Source organism: Plasmodium knowlesi (assembly GCF_000006355.2).
Source record: "Plasmodium knowlesi strain H genome assembly, chromosome: 11".
Lineage (NCBI taxonomy): Eukaryota > Apicomplexa > Aconoidasida > Haemosporida > Plasmodiidae > Plasmodium > Plasmodium knowlesi.
In genome coordinates this window covers 2,291,166-2,309,393 of record NC_011912.2, presented here as the reverse complement: position 1 = coordinate 2,309,393, position 18,228 = coordinate 2,291,166, and the positions used below count along the sequence as shown (strand labels likewise).

Here is an 18,228-nt window from a genome sequence, read left to right as displayed (position 1 = left end):
TTCTATTTAAATGAAATAGCAGCTCTGTTTATATATACATATTTTTTTTTTTATTCATATTTTTACATATTTATATATATACTTGTACATGTTTTGTGCCATAATTACAACGAGAAAAATCTATGTTTTCAACATACTTCGCGTACAACACAGTGAAGAATTAAATGAGGAAAAGGACTCTATTTATGTATAAAATATATGTACACAAATAAATTTATATAAAAATTTTAACCGATTATATAACTATAATTTTTAAACACCCCATAAACACATAAGTGTTTTTAAACGCAGATAATTGCACATTGCAGGGTGTCATATCGCATACTCATTTTACATTTATACAAAGCGAAATAATGCATATAGTTGTTGCGTTGGTATATGTGCGATGCTTGTAAGTAGTATCACGCAATGTGAAAGTGTTTTGCTCAATATCGCAAAAAATAAAATGATGAACAATTATAAACAAACTTTCTGCGGGACTTTATGACTGGTCACTATTAACTGGTAATTAAGAAGTATTAACTAAGTAGTAACTATAATAACTCGTACCTATTAGCTGGTAATTGTGAATTAACCTTCGGGGGGTACACTTAGGGTAAACACAGTGTCACACAACATAGCACGTATAAAGTCATCCAAATAAGTGTACAGCTTCGTTTATTACATAATATCATACACATAGTAATAAGAAATCATTCATCATAAGGATGCGAGAGCTACACGCATAATGCTGCACTTTATAAATATAAAATTCCCCCCAATTAAAAGATCTCATGTAACTCTGTATATATAATGTGAATATATAATGAATGCTTACAAATTATAACATGCTCGCAAGTTTTAATTGTATAAATTGCTTCATATAATACGTAATTATAGGTTGATCATGCACTTGGGGGAATTTTCTTCTGTGTACACGGGCTATTTTTGCCCTATGCAGTCCATATTTAATTTGCTAATTTTGCTGAATATTTTTACTATTTATGTACCCCCGATAATATAACATTAGCTTTTATTTTCCTTCCAACGAAACAAATCGGAGGCAATTGACGAAAAGGAAAAGCCTGGTGTACTTTTCATGCCATTATTCGCAACACAAACGGTAAGTCTCTTAATAATCAACGGATGAGCAGCACATTATTTTATATATATGTATATATATTTTTTATTTTTTTCCAAAAAAAAAAAAATTGTACACATGCCTTTTATATTATCGGATCCAGGAATTTTATATCATTAGTTAAAAGAAATAATTTAAATACCATTTTCACGTTCATCCGTCAATTGCTCAGTTTTTACACTTTTTTTTTTTTTTTTTCTTTTTTCTTTTGGACAAGTTTTATCTTGCGAAATATCCTTGTTACCGGCATAATCATGTTTTGTCATTATTTTTCGATCATCGTGAATAATGGAGCACAATAAACTGTTATATAGCCTATTATGTAAAAGCATATCATGAATACGGAATAACACTTAAAACGTCGGCGTGCGTACCTGTGGAAGCTAATTCCTCCCCTTTATAATAAAATTCGCGAGCACTAATTCTGTACATCGTTTTTACGAACATCTATTCCCTTTCTGATTTAAGCGAATCGACAGTTTTCTGTTCGCACATACCTCCGTTAGTGTCCAAATTGGCCCCACCTTTAGTACACAATTTAGCATAATAACACACAGTATTCAGAAATGTTTGCTGTGTACGTCCAAAAAAGCATAGTGTTCTGGAATGTATACATATATACATGCACATATTTCGCCTAAAACCACACTTAATTTACTTTTCACCATTTAGTGAGGAACACGGTACCACAAAAAAAAAAAAAAAAAAAAAAAAAAAAAAAAAATAGTAAATAAATAATAAATAAAAATCATTCAATACCCCTTGATGATATTGCCTTGCAAAAATTAAACAATCCTACAATGTGAAAAAAAAAAAAAAAAATTCACTTTATTCGAGGTGCATACATACATATACATAGCAAGTACAGGAAGGATTACACGGGTATAACGGAAAAAACACATTGCACATGCCGCATAAGTGCTTAAATGTGTGCTTCCCTTAGAACGACCTTCCTACTATGCATAAATAATGTATATATACATGTGAGCCATGCCACTCCCCCCCTAGTGCCATTAACAGCACACACACACACACACGCACATAAATTAAGGAAAAACAAAAGCGTCTTTTTACGTGTAATGTCATTAAGCAATTAACCGATACACCGTAGTGAGGAGGTCATTTCATTCTTCTAAAAAGTGACCATCTTCATCGCGTTGAGAATAGAACGACGAGGGAGTTCTTTATTCGTGTTACCCATTTTTCAAAGGTGTGTTTTTGTGTACGGCTACTTGGATCACCTCTTCTCCATATCCGGAATCATTGAAAAGAATTAATTCTTACGAATGTGTTAAAAATAAAGAATAAATAATATTACAAAGTACCTGCACCGCATGTTCGTGTGCTTAGATGATGAATGGGCATATTGTTGCCCCTTCTTCACAGTTGATTATAAAAATCTGATTGTCGCTATCCCATTTTACAGTGGAAGGAAGCCCAAACAGGCGGAGGGGGAATTGTTTCTTTTCTCATTTATAATTTAATTGATATGAATTAATTCATCAGTTCGTTATAATCATATAAAATGAAATTTACATTGGAGCTAATTTTTTTATTATATCCATGTATGTACATGAAAAAACATGAGATTCTTATATATATTCACGAAGAGGGTAAATGTTTTGGGGGGTCATCATGTAAGCATATGCAGGTGCATGGATACTAATTAACAAACACGAAAGGAGTAACTAAAGGGGGGATAATTTTTTTTTCTCTCAAATAAGAAGGTATGTTATGTATATATATATATATATATATATATATATGCGTTGATACACAAAACATATGTCTTATGGCTCATGCTGCTAATATGTGAAAAAAAAAAAAAAAAAAAAAAAAAAAAAAAAAAACGAAGGCTCATCATATATATGCACATATAAAAAATGTAAAAACGAATATGAAAATATTTTGCAAAGTTAAAAAGAACTCAAATCAAATGTCGCATTGCCACGCATATAGTACTTGTTTAATCTATCTATTGTGGCACGCATTTGTCTAAAAAAATTGCAGTTATCATCTCAGTGTTAAAAACAGGGAGACGAAAATTATAGTTCTAGCAGATAAATGGACGTTATGATTCGGCTAGTCCCGTAATTATTTAAACATGTACATAATTAAGAATACGTTGAAAGGAACATCTATCAGTTCAGTCTTGCGCATTTCTTCCTCCTAACTCTTCTTCTTGTATAATTACAATCCAATTTGCATTTTTTATTTGATGTAGACAACAATGTTCGAATGGCAAAAAAGTCGTTTATTTTGTATTCTCTTTTTTCTTCTCTGGTTCCTTTTCTTTTTCTTTTTCTTGTTCCTTCTCCTTTTCTTTTTCTTGTTCCTTCTCCTTTTTCTTTTCTGGTTCCTTCTCCTTTTTCTTTTCTTGTTCCTTTTCCTTTTTCTTTTTCTTTTTTTCTTCCTTTTTCTTTTGTTTTTTAACTTGTCTTGCCTTCTCCTTCAAGCAGTACTTAAGCAACTTGTTAGTAGCTTTCTGGGCATTTGCTTTCATTTTCGTTTTCTTCTCATCACTTGTATCTTTAGCATAGGTCTCTATCAAAGAATCAGCTAATTTCCCAAATAAATCATTACAGAAATCCATGTCGATATTTTCCCCATCACCTTCTTCAAATTTCTTTGCGAATTCCTCCATATCTCCTCTATATTGCTCTAAATATTGTCCTACATTTAACTTCTCTGATAATTCTTGAAACATGTTTCCTAATTGTTCCAGTTCTTCTTCGTTAACTTCTTGGTGAAGACCAAATTGGCATTCTTCGTCTTCTAATTCGGGTTCATTTTCGTTGCTGTTTTTTTTGGGGGGATCCTTTTTTTTACTTGATTTCTGTTTGCTCTTTTTTCCAGTGGAGCACGATGCTGATGATTCCCCCTTTTCCGCTAAGCATCTGCTGTATTTTGTGTTCGACACGGATGCGAAGGCAAGTTGGTTGTTTGAGCACTCACCATTGTTACTCTACAGGAAGTGGGAAAAAAAAAAAAAAAAAAAAAAAACATTATATACCTAAGGCATGCGCATATGTGGAAGTATTTTGCATATAACTATGCACATTAAGTTACATATAGTCACTTTCCAGCCTGGGATTCTCATTATGTACATTTTTTTAGGTATTATTTTTTAGGACTGGGTAAAATGACAATATGGGGAGCATTTTGCATAAGCGCACATGGCGTCTTCCACCTCCCATCCGTGCTGTATATACAAATACATATATATGTATATTCAATCCACGCATATTTTCCATTTCCTCATTTTCTTACAAAAGTATAGGTGCCTAAGGTCCCAACGAAAACAGAAAATATGGCTAATCTGGTAAGAAGAGAAACGCCAAATGTCTTCTTTCCGGAGCTATTATTCTTTGCGTTCACCATTTTGTATTTGATATGAAAAATTTTGTAGTTCGATTTATGTTTGCAAAGCTAAGTAGGAAGGGGGAATGATAAAAGTCCTCGCCCTTTTTTAAGCCTGTTTTGTTTAAACAAAATCTTCCTTTCAATTTTCAGAAAATTATAATTTGTTATAAAGCTGATATATTAATAGTTAAAAGGAAATACTGATTTTAAAAAATAAAAACATAGAAAACACGATTATATTTTGTATAAAAAAATACCCCATTCGAAAAATACCATTAAAAAAAAAAAAAAAAATTATTTTTCAAATATGCGCACGGAAGAAAATTTTTCCTATGATTTAGAATGAACTTTATCTCTTCTTCTAACTTGTATAAAAAAAAAAAAAAAAAAAAAAAAAAAAAAAGAAAGGATAATCTATAATCGTTTCTTTTTAAGAAAAATCCCAGCCCTGAAAATTTAAATTAAACCCACCCAAAAAATAAAAAAAAAGAGGATGATTTAAAATTAATTTTGAAATGTAAAAAAAAAGGTTGATAACGATGCACGAACGCATAACATTACGAGTTTTTATTTCTTCTTTATTTAAAAAATCATCATGATATAAAAACACAACGTATAAATCATTTGTTTTATCTTATGTCAAATTATTACATATTAAGAAAAATTCTAAGAATTTTAAGGGATGAAATAAAATGAAACTGAACGCAACCTGATTTTTGTTCTACAAATTTTTTCCTTCATAAAAACGGACAAATGATTATTTATAAATAATTTGCATGTAAAAAAAGGCACCACATGGTATGCCATAATACCGTTTTCTTTTTTTTTTTTTTTTCCTTTTTTGTGCGCTCTTTTTTGGCCTTAAATAATAAAACACTTTTCTTCTTCTTTTTTTTTTTTTTTTTTAAATTTAATTCTTCATTTGATAACTACATGTAGATGGTGCATAACATCCCCGAGTAATGCTTATATTTTTACAGAAATATATATAATATATATATATATATAATAGCATGATTTTTAGCTCCTTTAAATGAAAAAAAATTATTTAATCCCCTAGCATTTCAAAAAATCCCATGTTTTTTCATTCATGTAGCAACTTTTTTTAAAGGAATTAATAAATTAACACCAAACTTTTTATACTGCCTCAAAAGTACGCAAAAATGGGAAAAAAAAAAAAAAAAAGTAAAACAAAAAGATGCAGATAAAAAATAGCAATTGCTAAATTTTGATATCAAAAATAAAATGCATTAAAAAAAAAAAAATACTGTTCCATGTATTCTTAACAAAATTAACAAACACAAAACATCACACTCGTACATCCCGGGCCCTTAACTGTAGCCACTTTGTAATTACTTTCACATAATAATGTATGTCAATACGTATAACGAAACAGTTTTCTGTTTAAAACGAATTTTTAGTTCTTCCAATCATACTCGCACCGCAGTATAGTTAGGTTGCAGCAAATTCTATTTCTGTTCATCCTCATTCTTCAATGGCTTGCTTCTTCTTCTTTCTTAGTCCACAACAAAAAGTAGTAGGTGCCAAAAAAAAATGCTGCCATAACCAAAGATCAACTTTTTTCTCCGCCACTACTCAGCAAGTGGTCGTCCTTTTTTTATGTAAGATTATTTATTATAGAAAATCATCGGTGCGCACACAAGAAAAATAAATATAAATAAGCATAAAAGTAAATGTGTATGTATTCTCAACACAGTTATCATAATTCTGCCGAATATATTGTACACAAAGTGTTTAAAAAAAAATTAGGAATCTTGGAAGAAAAAAAATATCATCATATCTACGGGCTGACCCTTTTTTTTTTTTTTTTTTTTTTTTTTATTTATAAGATATGCATTACACATATATATATGTATATGTACTCTTCAGGTTCTTAATTGATGTAGCGCTGAGTGTACATTAAAATACCAACAATGGCTACTATCATTAATAAACTGTTTGTTCCCATGTTCCTAAGAGCGTAGAACCCCAGTAGTAACGCTGGAATGATAAATATAGCATTGTTCTTTAATTTTTCAAATAACTCATTATTGAAGTTATTTCCTGGGGATACGTACCTAATGTTGCTGCCGCTGTTGTAGTACTCTGGGACATCAGTGTTCCTGTATATTCTTTCGTGCATTTGTGGATCAGGGCCAGGTTGACCTTGGTAGCTGTTATTCCATCGGTCATTTTGAGAATCGAAGCCTCCTCTGTTTCTATTTCTTCGTTCATTTGTGTTTTCCCCGTTTACAAATTGGCCTTGTTCACCTTGAGCACCGAATTCTTGTCTTCCAAATTCTCTGTTCATTTCAGTAAGACATCTTATATTTCTCTTGCCTTCAGCTTTTCCAAAGCCATTTTCCTTAATTCCGTTGTTGGCCGAGGTGTACTGAGGGGGGAAAAAAAGTGACGAGAAAAAAAAAAAAAAAAAAGAACATGCGCATGAAATAAGCCACGGAGAAGCAGTTCATCACTCTTGTCTTAAAAATATGCTACATATATGAGCGAAGCTGCAATGACGCATTAACATGTATTTCTTTTCTTACGATGAAGAGGGTAAAAAGGGCAATTTTGACTATGTGGTTAAAGGTATTCATTTCTTCACGACGTTAAAGTGTTATATATGTAGGTAAAAAAGTTAGATGCATCTACTGAAAAGTTTGGAGGATATGTACCATATAACAGGGGGCTATATATAATATGCCTAAATGTTACTTTATATAAATGCTCAAATATAATTGTTTTTTATATCTTCTTATCAATTTATGTCATTCCTCATGGGATTACTAAACTTCTCTGCAAGCATTGAAAATAGGAGAATCGTCTTTTCCCTCTTAATAATAACTCTAATCGCTTTTAAATATTTCGCAACAAACTAAAAATCGTAATAAATAACGAAATTACCAAACGTACAAATAGCTATAAAGTAAGTATTTTCTGCGAAGTCAAAATTAATTAAAGCTTGTGTATGCGCATTATCTAAAATATATATAAGTACATTTTATATTTGGAAAAAAATGTGTTTTGTGCATTATGCAAATAAATTTAAAACTGACAAAATTACCTAGTATGGTATAATAACTTTATGGGATTATAAGATAATATCTTTTAAAAGAATGATATTCTCTTTTATTACTGGAAAAAATATATTTTATATTTAAAATATTTTTTTTTTTCTTATAAAAATTGATACTTTTTTAAAATGCGCAAAAAACTGAAAGAAAATTGTTAATTATAAATCACTTGCATCAATAAAAGCGCGATTTGTAAAATAATTTTTCTTTTCCCTAAAACACTGTTGTTAGAATGATAAAGTAATTTAGCACAAAAGGAAGGTTGAAAAAAATATTCAATGATTTTTATTAAAGAAATAATAATAATAAGTAAATTTAGTGCGCAGTAATAAAAGCAATCAATTAAAAAAGTTAGATAAAAAATGTTTATGAAGACAATTTTTAAAAGAAATAAGAATGTAATACCTGTCATTTCCTATATTTTTTTTTTTTTTTTCCATTAATTTTTTTTTTTTTTTTTTTTAATGTTTACGTAAATGTATAATTTAGCTGGGTAAATTTTAGGGGAAAATAAGGAAAAGTTCAAATTAAAAAATAATTACCAAGTAAAAAATTTTGTATATTAAAATACTTTTCTCACGGAAAATATAGCACACCAAAAAAAAAAAAAAAAAAAAAAAAAAGAAAAAGAAAAAGAAAAAAAACGCATAATATTATATGCAATCCTTTTATATCTTTTAATTTAATATGAATCAAAATAATAGTGATGCTATGCCTTTTCCTGAATTGATAAAAAATATGAAACCCAAATTGCTTCAATTTTGAGTAATTTCCTAAAAGGCTCGCTGTGCTCATTTTGGTCATCATTAAAGGGGCGTCACGACGCATTTATATATATATGCACGTTAGTATTTTTCCAATAAATAAAAATAGGAATACAACTCGCGCTCCTATTTTATAAAATAGCCTTCATGTCGCGCTTACATTACATATACCACAAAAAGGATAATTCTTATGAATACTAGTAATATACGAATATTTTTCTATAGCCATTGACACATAAAGAATTTGCATGACTTGTGAGCCACCACAATTTTATTATTATTACAGTTGATAAATTTCCAAAAAAAAAAAAAGATATCATGGTTTTCTATCAGATTGCCTCCTTTTCTATATTCTAAAGAAATGGTGGGTTCACAAAAAAAGTAGGTGGTACACCATTTAATGTATTAAAGAAGTTGTAAATTTCTTATAAGGGTTGTTCTGCACCTGATTATGACATGTTTTATTTTTTCACTATTTCTTCAGTTCAAATTTCACCAAATGATGTTAAGTTGTTTGAATGAAACAGAAATTTGTATGCCCATGTGGATATGCATTGCCAACATGTATATATTTCTGTTACGCGAAGGACCAGAGGTATATGTAGTATGGTAGAAAAAATTCGATACTAATAAATCGTACCATAAATTTTCCTATAATATACCTCTACACCTTTGAGCCAGGTCCAATAGAGAATTCGCTATATATGGACACCCTTCTCTTATATTCTTAAAAATTACTTGTCTCTTTTTTTAAAATATCGTTATCTAGGAGGAAGGCAAGTAAAAATGCCCCTCTTAGAGTAAAAAAAAAAAAAAATGTTAATATGCTTTACAGACGCACGATTATTCCTTTTCATTTTGTTAATATGTTCATCACCTTATATTTAATTAATTCATGGCACTTGCCTGGTGGATGTACATTTTTTTTCTCTTTTTTTTTTATATTCCATTTTTCTTAAAGTTTCTTCCGGTACACTACACACCTAAGGTTTGTATGAACTCGCAAATGGTAATATTTAAAAATAAACGAAATTTCAGAAAGGCAAGGACAACTTGTTTGCCGCTCCCGATAGGTTCACATTGTGCCCCATTCAAAAAATGAGCGTGTGCCATTTTATATATATGGCCATTTAATTCGCAGCTCCATCCAAACCTTAAAAGCAGAAAAATATAATCATTTCTTTTTCTCTGATCATTTTAAATAACAGGGACACTGTTCCCCACACAAATTATTCTTTAATGTGTACTCTTTTCATATGAACAGACAATCCAATGACCACCACGATTGGCGCTGTTTTCATATTCTACAAGGTATGTGTGTGTGGAAGGAATACAAATATATATCTAAAGGTTACTATTCTTTTTTGATTTTATGTTATTAAAACTATTGTTCAAAGTTAATTCAAAATAAATGTAAAAAAAAAAAAAAAAAAAAAAAAAAAAAAAAAATTATCCACATCTGAGTTAATAAAAAAATATATATATAATATACTTGTTAACCATTTTTTTATATTAGGCACTAACTAAAAAATTGGACAATAATAAATGTGCATGTAAATTTTTTGAAAAAAACAAAATTACGAAATTTTGCTCTTGAAAAAAAAAATGCACTTTTTCTGCATTTACCTAATGTGCGTAATATACGAAAAAAAACCAAAAAATAGATATATTATATAACAGAAAAAATTTATAAAAAATTGCCACTTCCAATAACTGAAGGTATCTTATGTGACAAATCAAAATTTGTCTTATACTTGTATCACATAAAAAAAATAATAAAATAAAATAATAAATAATATATTAAACTTCCTTTATTTTCATTCTTTAGCTACCGCTATGGGTAGAGAACAAATTTCCTCTTTGGGCAAAAAATAGTCTCAAACAGGTGCTTTTAACACCCAATCCTCATTTTCAGGAAAACTGGTGCGTATTCCTTTAAATTACTTTTTTGTGTACGTATAGGAGTGACATAAATATTAGATATATCATCATCACACCTATTGCCAATCCGGTATTGTTTACTATTAGAGAAAGACCAGCTATAATTGTTGGAATAATGTAGTGGTGCTTCTTGAGGAATTTATACATTCTCTTGTGAAACTTTCCTTTTCTCTTCTTATTTCTATAGTTTCTCATGAATTCATCTTCATATATAATATCTGTCACGGTTGTCTCTCCTATTATATTGCCTCGGTAATCCTTTCCTCTGGATATTTTTTCTTGTCTTATAGGCAGAACTTCTTCTGCCATTTGGATATCATCATCAATCTTACTATGTAATGGGAAGTTTTCTGCACTTCCATATTCATCTACTTGATTTTCGCCGTCATCCACAATGATATAGTAATATTCTAATTATAGGAAGTTGTGGAAGAATGAGAAATTAGGAGCATAAGAAGAGGAGGAAACAGTAGCGGCAGTGATATTATTGGCAATCACTTATTTTTACTTTTTCCCTTTTTTTTTCGAACTTACCAGCTGTTATGTTGCTTTTTGAACCTTCGTCTTCGTCAGCTGTGGAGAGGCTTTCAGTACTGTCATCTAAATCACTTAGTAATCGACTGATAGCCACTTTGGGCCCATTTCCTGAGCTCTTTTGCGCAGAAGCGGAAAACTGTGTAGAGAAAAGTATAAAAAAAAAAAAAAAAAAGGGAATGAGAATGGACTTCAGCAAGGAGCTCCGTTAAAGAATTATAAAAATTTTTCATCCTCCAAGAACAACACACGAAGCGATGTAAAAGAGGGTGTATATCTTCAAAGTATGCAGCGCATACGTGCACATTTCGTATAACTAATTTTCTACTCCACTTACACTTTCGTTAAAACATTGAATTGCCAAAATTACTAATGTAAAGACAAAAACTTTAAGAAAAGAATTGACTTTATTTAAGCTTCTCGCACTTCGAGTGCTGAATCCATGGGATACCCTGGAGTTGTTATTCTTATTATTAATCATTTTGATAAAGTATAGCATTAAATGGGAAACAAATGGATAATTTTTATTTCCTAATTTGGAAAAAAAAAAAAAGAAATTATTATAAACTAGAAAAGGGAAAACTTTATAAAGGTATATTTACTTATGGAACACGAAAAATTATTCAGGTACATAAATTTATCAATATATATGACTATTCATCCAATGGCACATTTGATAAAATACATCACAAAAAACTTGAAAACTTCTATATTTTGTGAAAAATAGCACAAAACGAAGCATGTATTATTATATTCCTTTTTTTTTCATCTTTGTATTTTATCTTAAAAATTAGAAAACTGTGTAAAGATTAATTATAATAAATGTTTTTATAATCATAAAAAATTCTTAAAAAAAATAAATTGTTTATTTTATTTTATTTTATTTTTTTCTTTTTTAATTTTTTTAAAAATTTGTTTTTAATTTTTTTTTAATTTTTTTAAAAAAATTTTTCAGTTTTCTTTTTTTCTTTTTTTCTTTTTTTTTCCAGTTTTTTTTTTTTTTTTTTTTTTTTTTTTTTTTTGTCCAGTTTTTTTTTTTTTTTTTTTTTTTTTCTGTCATAATTGAACTACTGAGCGAGTTATATATGAAAAGGTTTACAATAAACTGAACTACGAACAAGTTATAGAAAATGCTACGTGCATATAAAGACCATATGTGTGGTACTACTCAATTCCTATGAGCCAAAAAGAAGTCAAATGAGCAAAAAAAGGTAAACAGTATGAAAATGGACACACACTATTCGACTAAAAAAAAAAAAAAAAAAAAAATACACAGGTCATAGAACAACATACTATATAGAATATACATATTATGCGGACGCGTGACACAAGTGTAAAAAACTACGGAGCTACTTTTTATTACTTTTAAGCTGCCAATTAATCACTTAAAGAGCTTTGTTCATATGTGCAAAAAATTAATACATGTGTTTGTAGTCCGACCGGCAAATATATAAATTTAATTATTATTCGGTCAAATAGTTTAACTCAACATAATTATTCGTCTGGTCTGTATGTTGCTTTTTTTTTTTTTTTTTTTTTTTTTTTTTTTTTTTTTTTTTTTTTTTTTTTTTTTTTTTTTTTTTTTTTTTTTTTTTTTTTTTTTTTTTTTTTTTTTTTTTTTTCTTTTTTTTTTTTTTTTTTTTTTTTTTTTTTTTTTTTTTTTTTTTTTTTTTTTTTTTTTTTTTTTTTTTTTTTTTTTTTTTTTTTTTTTTTTTTTTTTTTTTTTTTTTTTTTTCTTTTTTTTTTTTTTTTCTTTTTTTCTTTTCTTTTTCTTTTTTGATGTCCTCATTCAAAAAAATAAACTCCGTCGCAATGTGCGAATATAATCCAGTGATAAGTAGCGAGCATATATAGCATTTCTTATTATAATGTAATAAATTTAAATGCACGATACACTTAGTACACATGCGCTACCGCAGGAGTTTTTTACTTAAGGGGGTGTGTACTTGACATTCGTGCCATTATGACATTACGTTGCACGATGATGTGATATATTTTCTCAAAATGTTAACAATAATTATTCTTGCCATTATTCCAGCGTCACTGCTTCTATGGTTACTACTTTTTTACACACCCCCTTTTATAAGGACCAAACCACATTTTTGGCAATAATTTCCTTTGCCAAATGAACGAATGTTCTATCTCGTATGGCTTACTATAAAAATGAAGAGTCCCAGCCAATTAACTCGATAGACATATGGCCATGAGTGTAAAGAGTCCCTTCACCTTTTTTTTTGGCTATTTTTATTTTATTATATACATTTAAATATGTAAATTAAAAAAAAAAAAAATGCCATTTGTTCAGTATAAACAGCTAGTAAATGGCGACTTGGGGAAGAAACAAATCGCCTATTTTTGGCGAAAGAATGATGTACATGCGTTCATAATAATGGAAAAAAAAGAGGATCTCAAAAAGAGACAAACATCCCGTCACTCCACTTATCTCGAGCAAAACTGGAAATGGGGAGGTCGGTCTTCTGAACGTGGCACAGAACAACACTATTTTATTTTAACCTACTAATAATATAAGCAGTTTTAACTTTTCCTCCCTTGTATGGTAACTAAATAAGTGGAAGGATGAATCTAATCAATATTGAGAACGAGGATTTGAAGTAGGTTTGTCAATTCACCTGTTTGTATTAAATCTGCGCCTTCCCACGCGTTAAACAAAAGTGAAAAAAAATATATATATATATTATATAAAGTTTCCTCCATTTTATTAATAAACAGTGTGTAAACTGTTAAAACAACTATATAGAGAATCCGAAACAATTCCGCCGGGTCTACATATATCACTCCCCATGCATGTTCACGCTCCACTAAGTATGAATGCATACTTGACATCTTAACATTTTGGTTCTGTTTAAATGGTGTGTGATAATATATATTTGTGTACACGTAGTACGTATGTTGCGTCCTCTGCGACAAATGTCAATGTAAGTGATGATCGGATGTACAGAAGAAATTTTGTACCAAACCGTAAAGCGCATTTTTTTTTTTTTTTCCATGTTGGGGAAAAAAAAAAAAAAACACATTTGGTCCACATACGTAGTCCACACTAACATGTTCTAACAGGTGCACAGTGCACATAAAATTCATTTCTTCCGAATTTTGCATTTCAAAGGAGTGCATTTGAAGACACTTACTCTCTGCATGTTTACTTACTACTCTTTATTTCATATATACAAATTATTTCAAAAGTTCATATTAATCGAGTTACCTATCGAAGAGTACAAACAGTGCCACTTCCAACTTTCCTGTAAGCTATTTCCTTAAAACATCTCATATGCATATGCAACAAAAACTCATTTTTGCAAAGTAAAACCCGCTGCCTTACCTTTTCTCACCTACAAACTTTGAAATCTTTTCTTTGACTTTACATGAACGTGATATGTGTCAGTAAACACAAAATAAATGAATCGAAACGGAATTGCTCATGCCATGTTCACCATTATTGAAACAATATTTAGGCGATTTGCTAACTTGCTTAAAAATTTAAGTTACGTTTCATTTCCGAATAGTTATATATATATATTTCCTGACTTGAACAATGCCAAAGTTGCACTTGAGCTATTTGCTAAATTGTCTACAACCTCGATTGAGCACTTAATCTTCATGGCAAAATGGATCACGGGGGAATTCTCGACCATTCCACTGTTTATAAATAACAATATGCGCATTTATCATACTTTGTAAAACTGATTCTTCACCTCCATTAAATTGTACGATTGGCTGAAACCGGTGGACCGCCTTACATTTTTGTCCTCATAATGATTAGTGTGTATAACACATTCATACTTCCCCTTTTCATTTTTGCAAAAAAAAAAAAAAAAAAAAAAAAAAAAAGGCAAATTTTGTTATGCTTCAAAAGTATAGCAGACTATCGAGGACATCGGCACACTACAGAAACGGGTGTTTTTTTTTTTTATCGTCATTTTGTGGGAAGACACACATTTTTTGTACATGCCCTAATTTTTGGGAAGCCCCCAAGGTAGTTACACTGCAATGAACTACACTGCAATGAACTACACTGCAATGAACTACACTGCAATGAACTACAATGCAATGAACTACACTGCAATGAACTACAGTTCAATGAACAAATCTTAAAAATATTTCAGTTTTTTCTTTTAACTTTGCTAAATGATATATACAGCATTAATGCTAAATGGTAAATGCGTACATGAACATATTTCATGAGGCGTTTGTTAAAAGCAGGAGCGAATTTAAATGTAAGACATAAAAAAAAAAAAAAAAAAAAATTAAAAAGTAAAAAGTAAAATGATGAACATTATATAATAATGTAAGAGGCAAACTTTTCCGTTGGCATTAATTTTATAATATCCTATTTTTTTTCTTTTATTCGATAAAATGAAGGATTCCTCAAAAGGGAAAAAAGAAAGTGTGCATTGACTCTCAGTAAAAGGAAATATTATACGCATAAATTACATGCACATAACTCCGCCAGCAGGGGAGGGACGGAAAATTTTTTAATCATTTTTCGGCCCAAAAAATATACAAGCGAACTTTTTGTTAACTACTTTACATGATGAAGGAGTTAATAAAATTGGGAATTTATTAATCTATTTTAGTAGCAATTCATTTTTTAAAAATAAGGAGAGAAGACAATTTTTATGGGTTTTACAAAGTTTTTTTTTTTTCTATATGCTTTTCGATAGGGACGAAATTCAAACGGTTTACGACGTATTTTCGCCACAAAATAACTTAATGTGTCTGCCAGTTGAATGTTAAAAGGGAAAGGAGAAACGAGTAGCACAAAGTAGATATGTAGTTCTGTTCACCAACATTTAGCTTACATTCCCTCCGTTATTATAACATATGCAGTATCATATTACGACGATGAGGGAAAACGTTGTAATAACCATTTGCTATGGAAACATAACCTGTCTTATCACACATACATTTTTGTGCGCACATAAAACTTAACAAAATTTATGAGCAGAAAACGGGGGCAAAATTTTGCCACAGAACCCTCGGGTATTCGTTGTTGACACCATTAACATGAAGGTGAGAAAGTTGGCTCTCTAGCTAAGCTGCTATTGTTATTGTTATTGTTATTGTTATTGTTTTGTTTTGTTTTTTTTCACCTAGTTATAAGGAATATTATATGCATATGACATAGCAGTGGAATAAGTATATACGCAATAATTACACTACCACCGCCACGAGCAATAAACTTTTACATTACTCTTTTTTCCATACCCTCCAAACAAAATTCCCTTTTTATGACGACATAAAATATGCTACTGTAATTTTTGCTTAAAAGTAATCCATCCAATAATGACAATGAAGCATGTTTAACATTTTAGTTGTATCATTTCTCTGGCAAATAATCACCAGAAAATCATTTTATGATTAATGAACAGTGGTGGCATTTTAACTTAAAAGGGTACCGAGTGTAGGTTGGCCTCACAGGGGTACATATGTAAAAGTATATGTCTTACCACCTCACAAAGATGCTTTTTTCCTCTTCTGTACATGAACTGAAAAAATTAACATATTTAATATAACCGTTTTGTGCATGTCCACAGGTCGTGCCATGGGGCAAGACACATTAACATAACAAAATATAGTTCGCATAATGAAGCCAAGACGGTAACTTCACTTTACTACCTCATATGTCAAAATTATTTACTTGGAAATTCCACCTATTCGACAAGGTAAATTTATTTTTCCACCGAATCTTATCACATTTCTTTTTTTTTAATTATAAAAAAGGGGAAATACTTTTTTTAAAAGTAAAGGAATCTTTTACTTCATTTCACATGAAAGTAAAATACTCCCTTTTCTGTTTGCTTAACGAAGGAAGGTCAAATTGTTAACATACCAAAATATATTGCTAGAAGGCAAATTTGTTCTTTCTTTCCCCCCCACTACATACCTTCAGCAGTTTTTCGCTTTTAAATACATTTTCTACAATGTAAGCTAAGAAAAAGAAAAAAAAAAAAAAAGTATTTTTGGGGGACGGAAGCAGTAGAAAAACATAGGTATAAATATAATATTATGCATATTTATGTAAGTTTTGCTTTTATATACTGCATCATACTTCTTTGTTATTATTCTATTTTTTTTTTTTTTTTTTTTTTATAATGTTTTTTTATTTTATTTATTTTTATGCAACCATGAAGATCTACTCTTTTCATATATTTCTTTTTATTTATTATTATTATTATTATTTTATTATTATTTTTTTTATTTTTATTTTTTTTCTGTATATCTCTTTGTAAATTACCTGAAACATACAGTTTTTGAAATCAAGTGCGCATCGTCTTAGATGACAACTCCCGCACCAACTTTTACCGTATGTTCCTTGGAAAAAAAAAAAATATCTCGAAAGAATTGTTTTTAGGTTTAATATATTTATTATACATACAAATATACGTGTGCGATTAATACCTATTACACGTCAACGTCGTCCTTATGTATTTATATGTAATTATGTACATTATATCCCTCCTGATCATTTTGTATGCAAAAATGAAAAAAAGTTTTTTTTCTGTGAAAATTTTCCCTAAAAAAAATTACAGTATATTTATTTTTTTCTATTAAAATAACGATCAAATTGAAATTGGGATAGCAATTGCTATTATTAAATACTGTTTTATTGCGGTTTCGGGTTGTCACGCGAATTATGCATAATCATAATTTTTTAATTTTTATTTTAGAATTATGCTTTGAAAAAAAATTATTTCCTCTCTTTCATATTTCTCATTGCATTATTTTATCGTTCCGCGTTTGGTGGGTCGCTTTTCCAAAATAAAAAAAAAAAAAAAAAAAAAAAAAAAAAATCGCAAAAAATAAAATATTCCTTATGTCGAAATGGAAAAATAGAAAATAACGCTCATTTGAAAAAATATGGAACGAATAAAAAAAAAAAAAAAAAAAAAAAAAAAAAAAAAAAAAAAAAAAGGGACTAATAAATAATATGTAGAAAGGAACAGAGGATCGATTACAATTCTAAAAGTTTCAAGAATTTTAATATATGTTATTTTTTTATACAAAATACTTTTATCTAATTTATGCATTTTTTATTTTTTTTTTTCTTCCCCTATGAAAAAAAAAGAAAAAGTAATATTTTGAAAATATTAATTCCCAAATAAACAATATTTTTCTGATATGTAACAAAAGAAAGGCGCATTTTTAAAAAAAAAATTAATTTTGCATCATCATTTTACGCGACTAATTTGTAAAACCTAATCGCTTTTTCGACGGAATTAGACTTTCTGTATTATAAGCAAAGCATAGAAACAAATTTCAGTTTGCGAAGATTGACGCAACGTCGTACATTAGTTAACCACCCCGCAAACCTAGCATACGGAAAATTACCACTATTATATACATATAAATATATACATATAAATATATACATATATATATATATATATATATACATATATAGCATCTCAAA

At 29.3% G+C, this 18,228-nt stretch overlaps 3 protein-coding genes across 3 annotated transcripts; all 3 read right to left on the bottom strand.

The window, feature by feature from the left end:
• Positions 1 to 3,374: 3,374 nt before the first annotated feature.
• On the bottom strand, positions 3,375 to 4,501 carry PKNH_1149200 (Plasmodium exported protein, unknown function; the record flags this gene model as incomplete). The annotated part of the gene is made up of 2 exons (XM_002261630.1): positions 3,375 to 4,085; positions 4,391 to 4,501. 2 exons carry the CDS (start codon positions 4,499 to 4,501, stop codon positions 3,375 to 3,377), a joined length of 822 nt encoding a protein of 273 aa, XP_002261666.1.
• Positions 4,502 to 6,377: 1,876 nt separating this feature from the next.
• On the bottom strand, positions 6,378 to 7,083 carry PKNH_1149100 (Plasmodium exported protein, unknown function; the record flags this gene model as incomplete). Its single annotated transcript, XM_002261629.1, has 2 exons — positions 6,378 to 6,875; positions 7,033 to 7,083. 2 exons carry the CDS (start codon positions 7,081 to 7,083, stop codon positions 6,378 to 6,380), a joined length of 549 nt encoding a protein of 182 aa, XP_002261665.1.
• A 3,176-nt stretch (positions 7,084 to 10,259) lies between these two features.
• Positions 10,260 to 11,280, bottom strand: PKNH_1149000 (conserved Plasmodium protein, unknown function; the record flags this gene model as incomplete). Its single annotated transcript, XM_002261628.1, has 3 exons — positions 10,260 to 10,675; positions 10,800 to 10,938; positions 11,137 to 11,280. The coding sequence occupies 3 exons, from the start codon at positions 11,278 to 11,280 to the stop codon at positions 10,260 to 10,262; spliced, it is 699 nt and encodes a 232-aa protein (XP_002261664.1).
• Between the last annotated feature and the right edge of the window lie 6,948 nt (positions 11,281 to 18,228).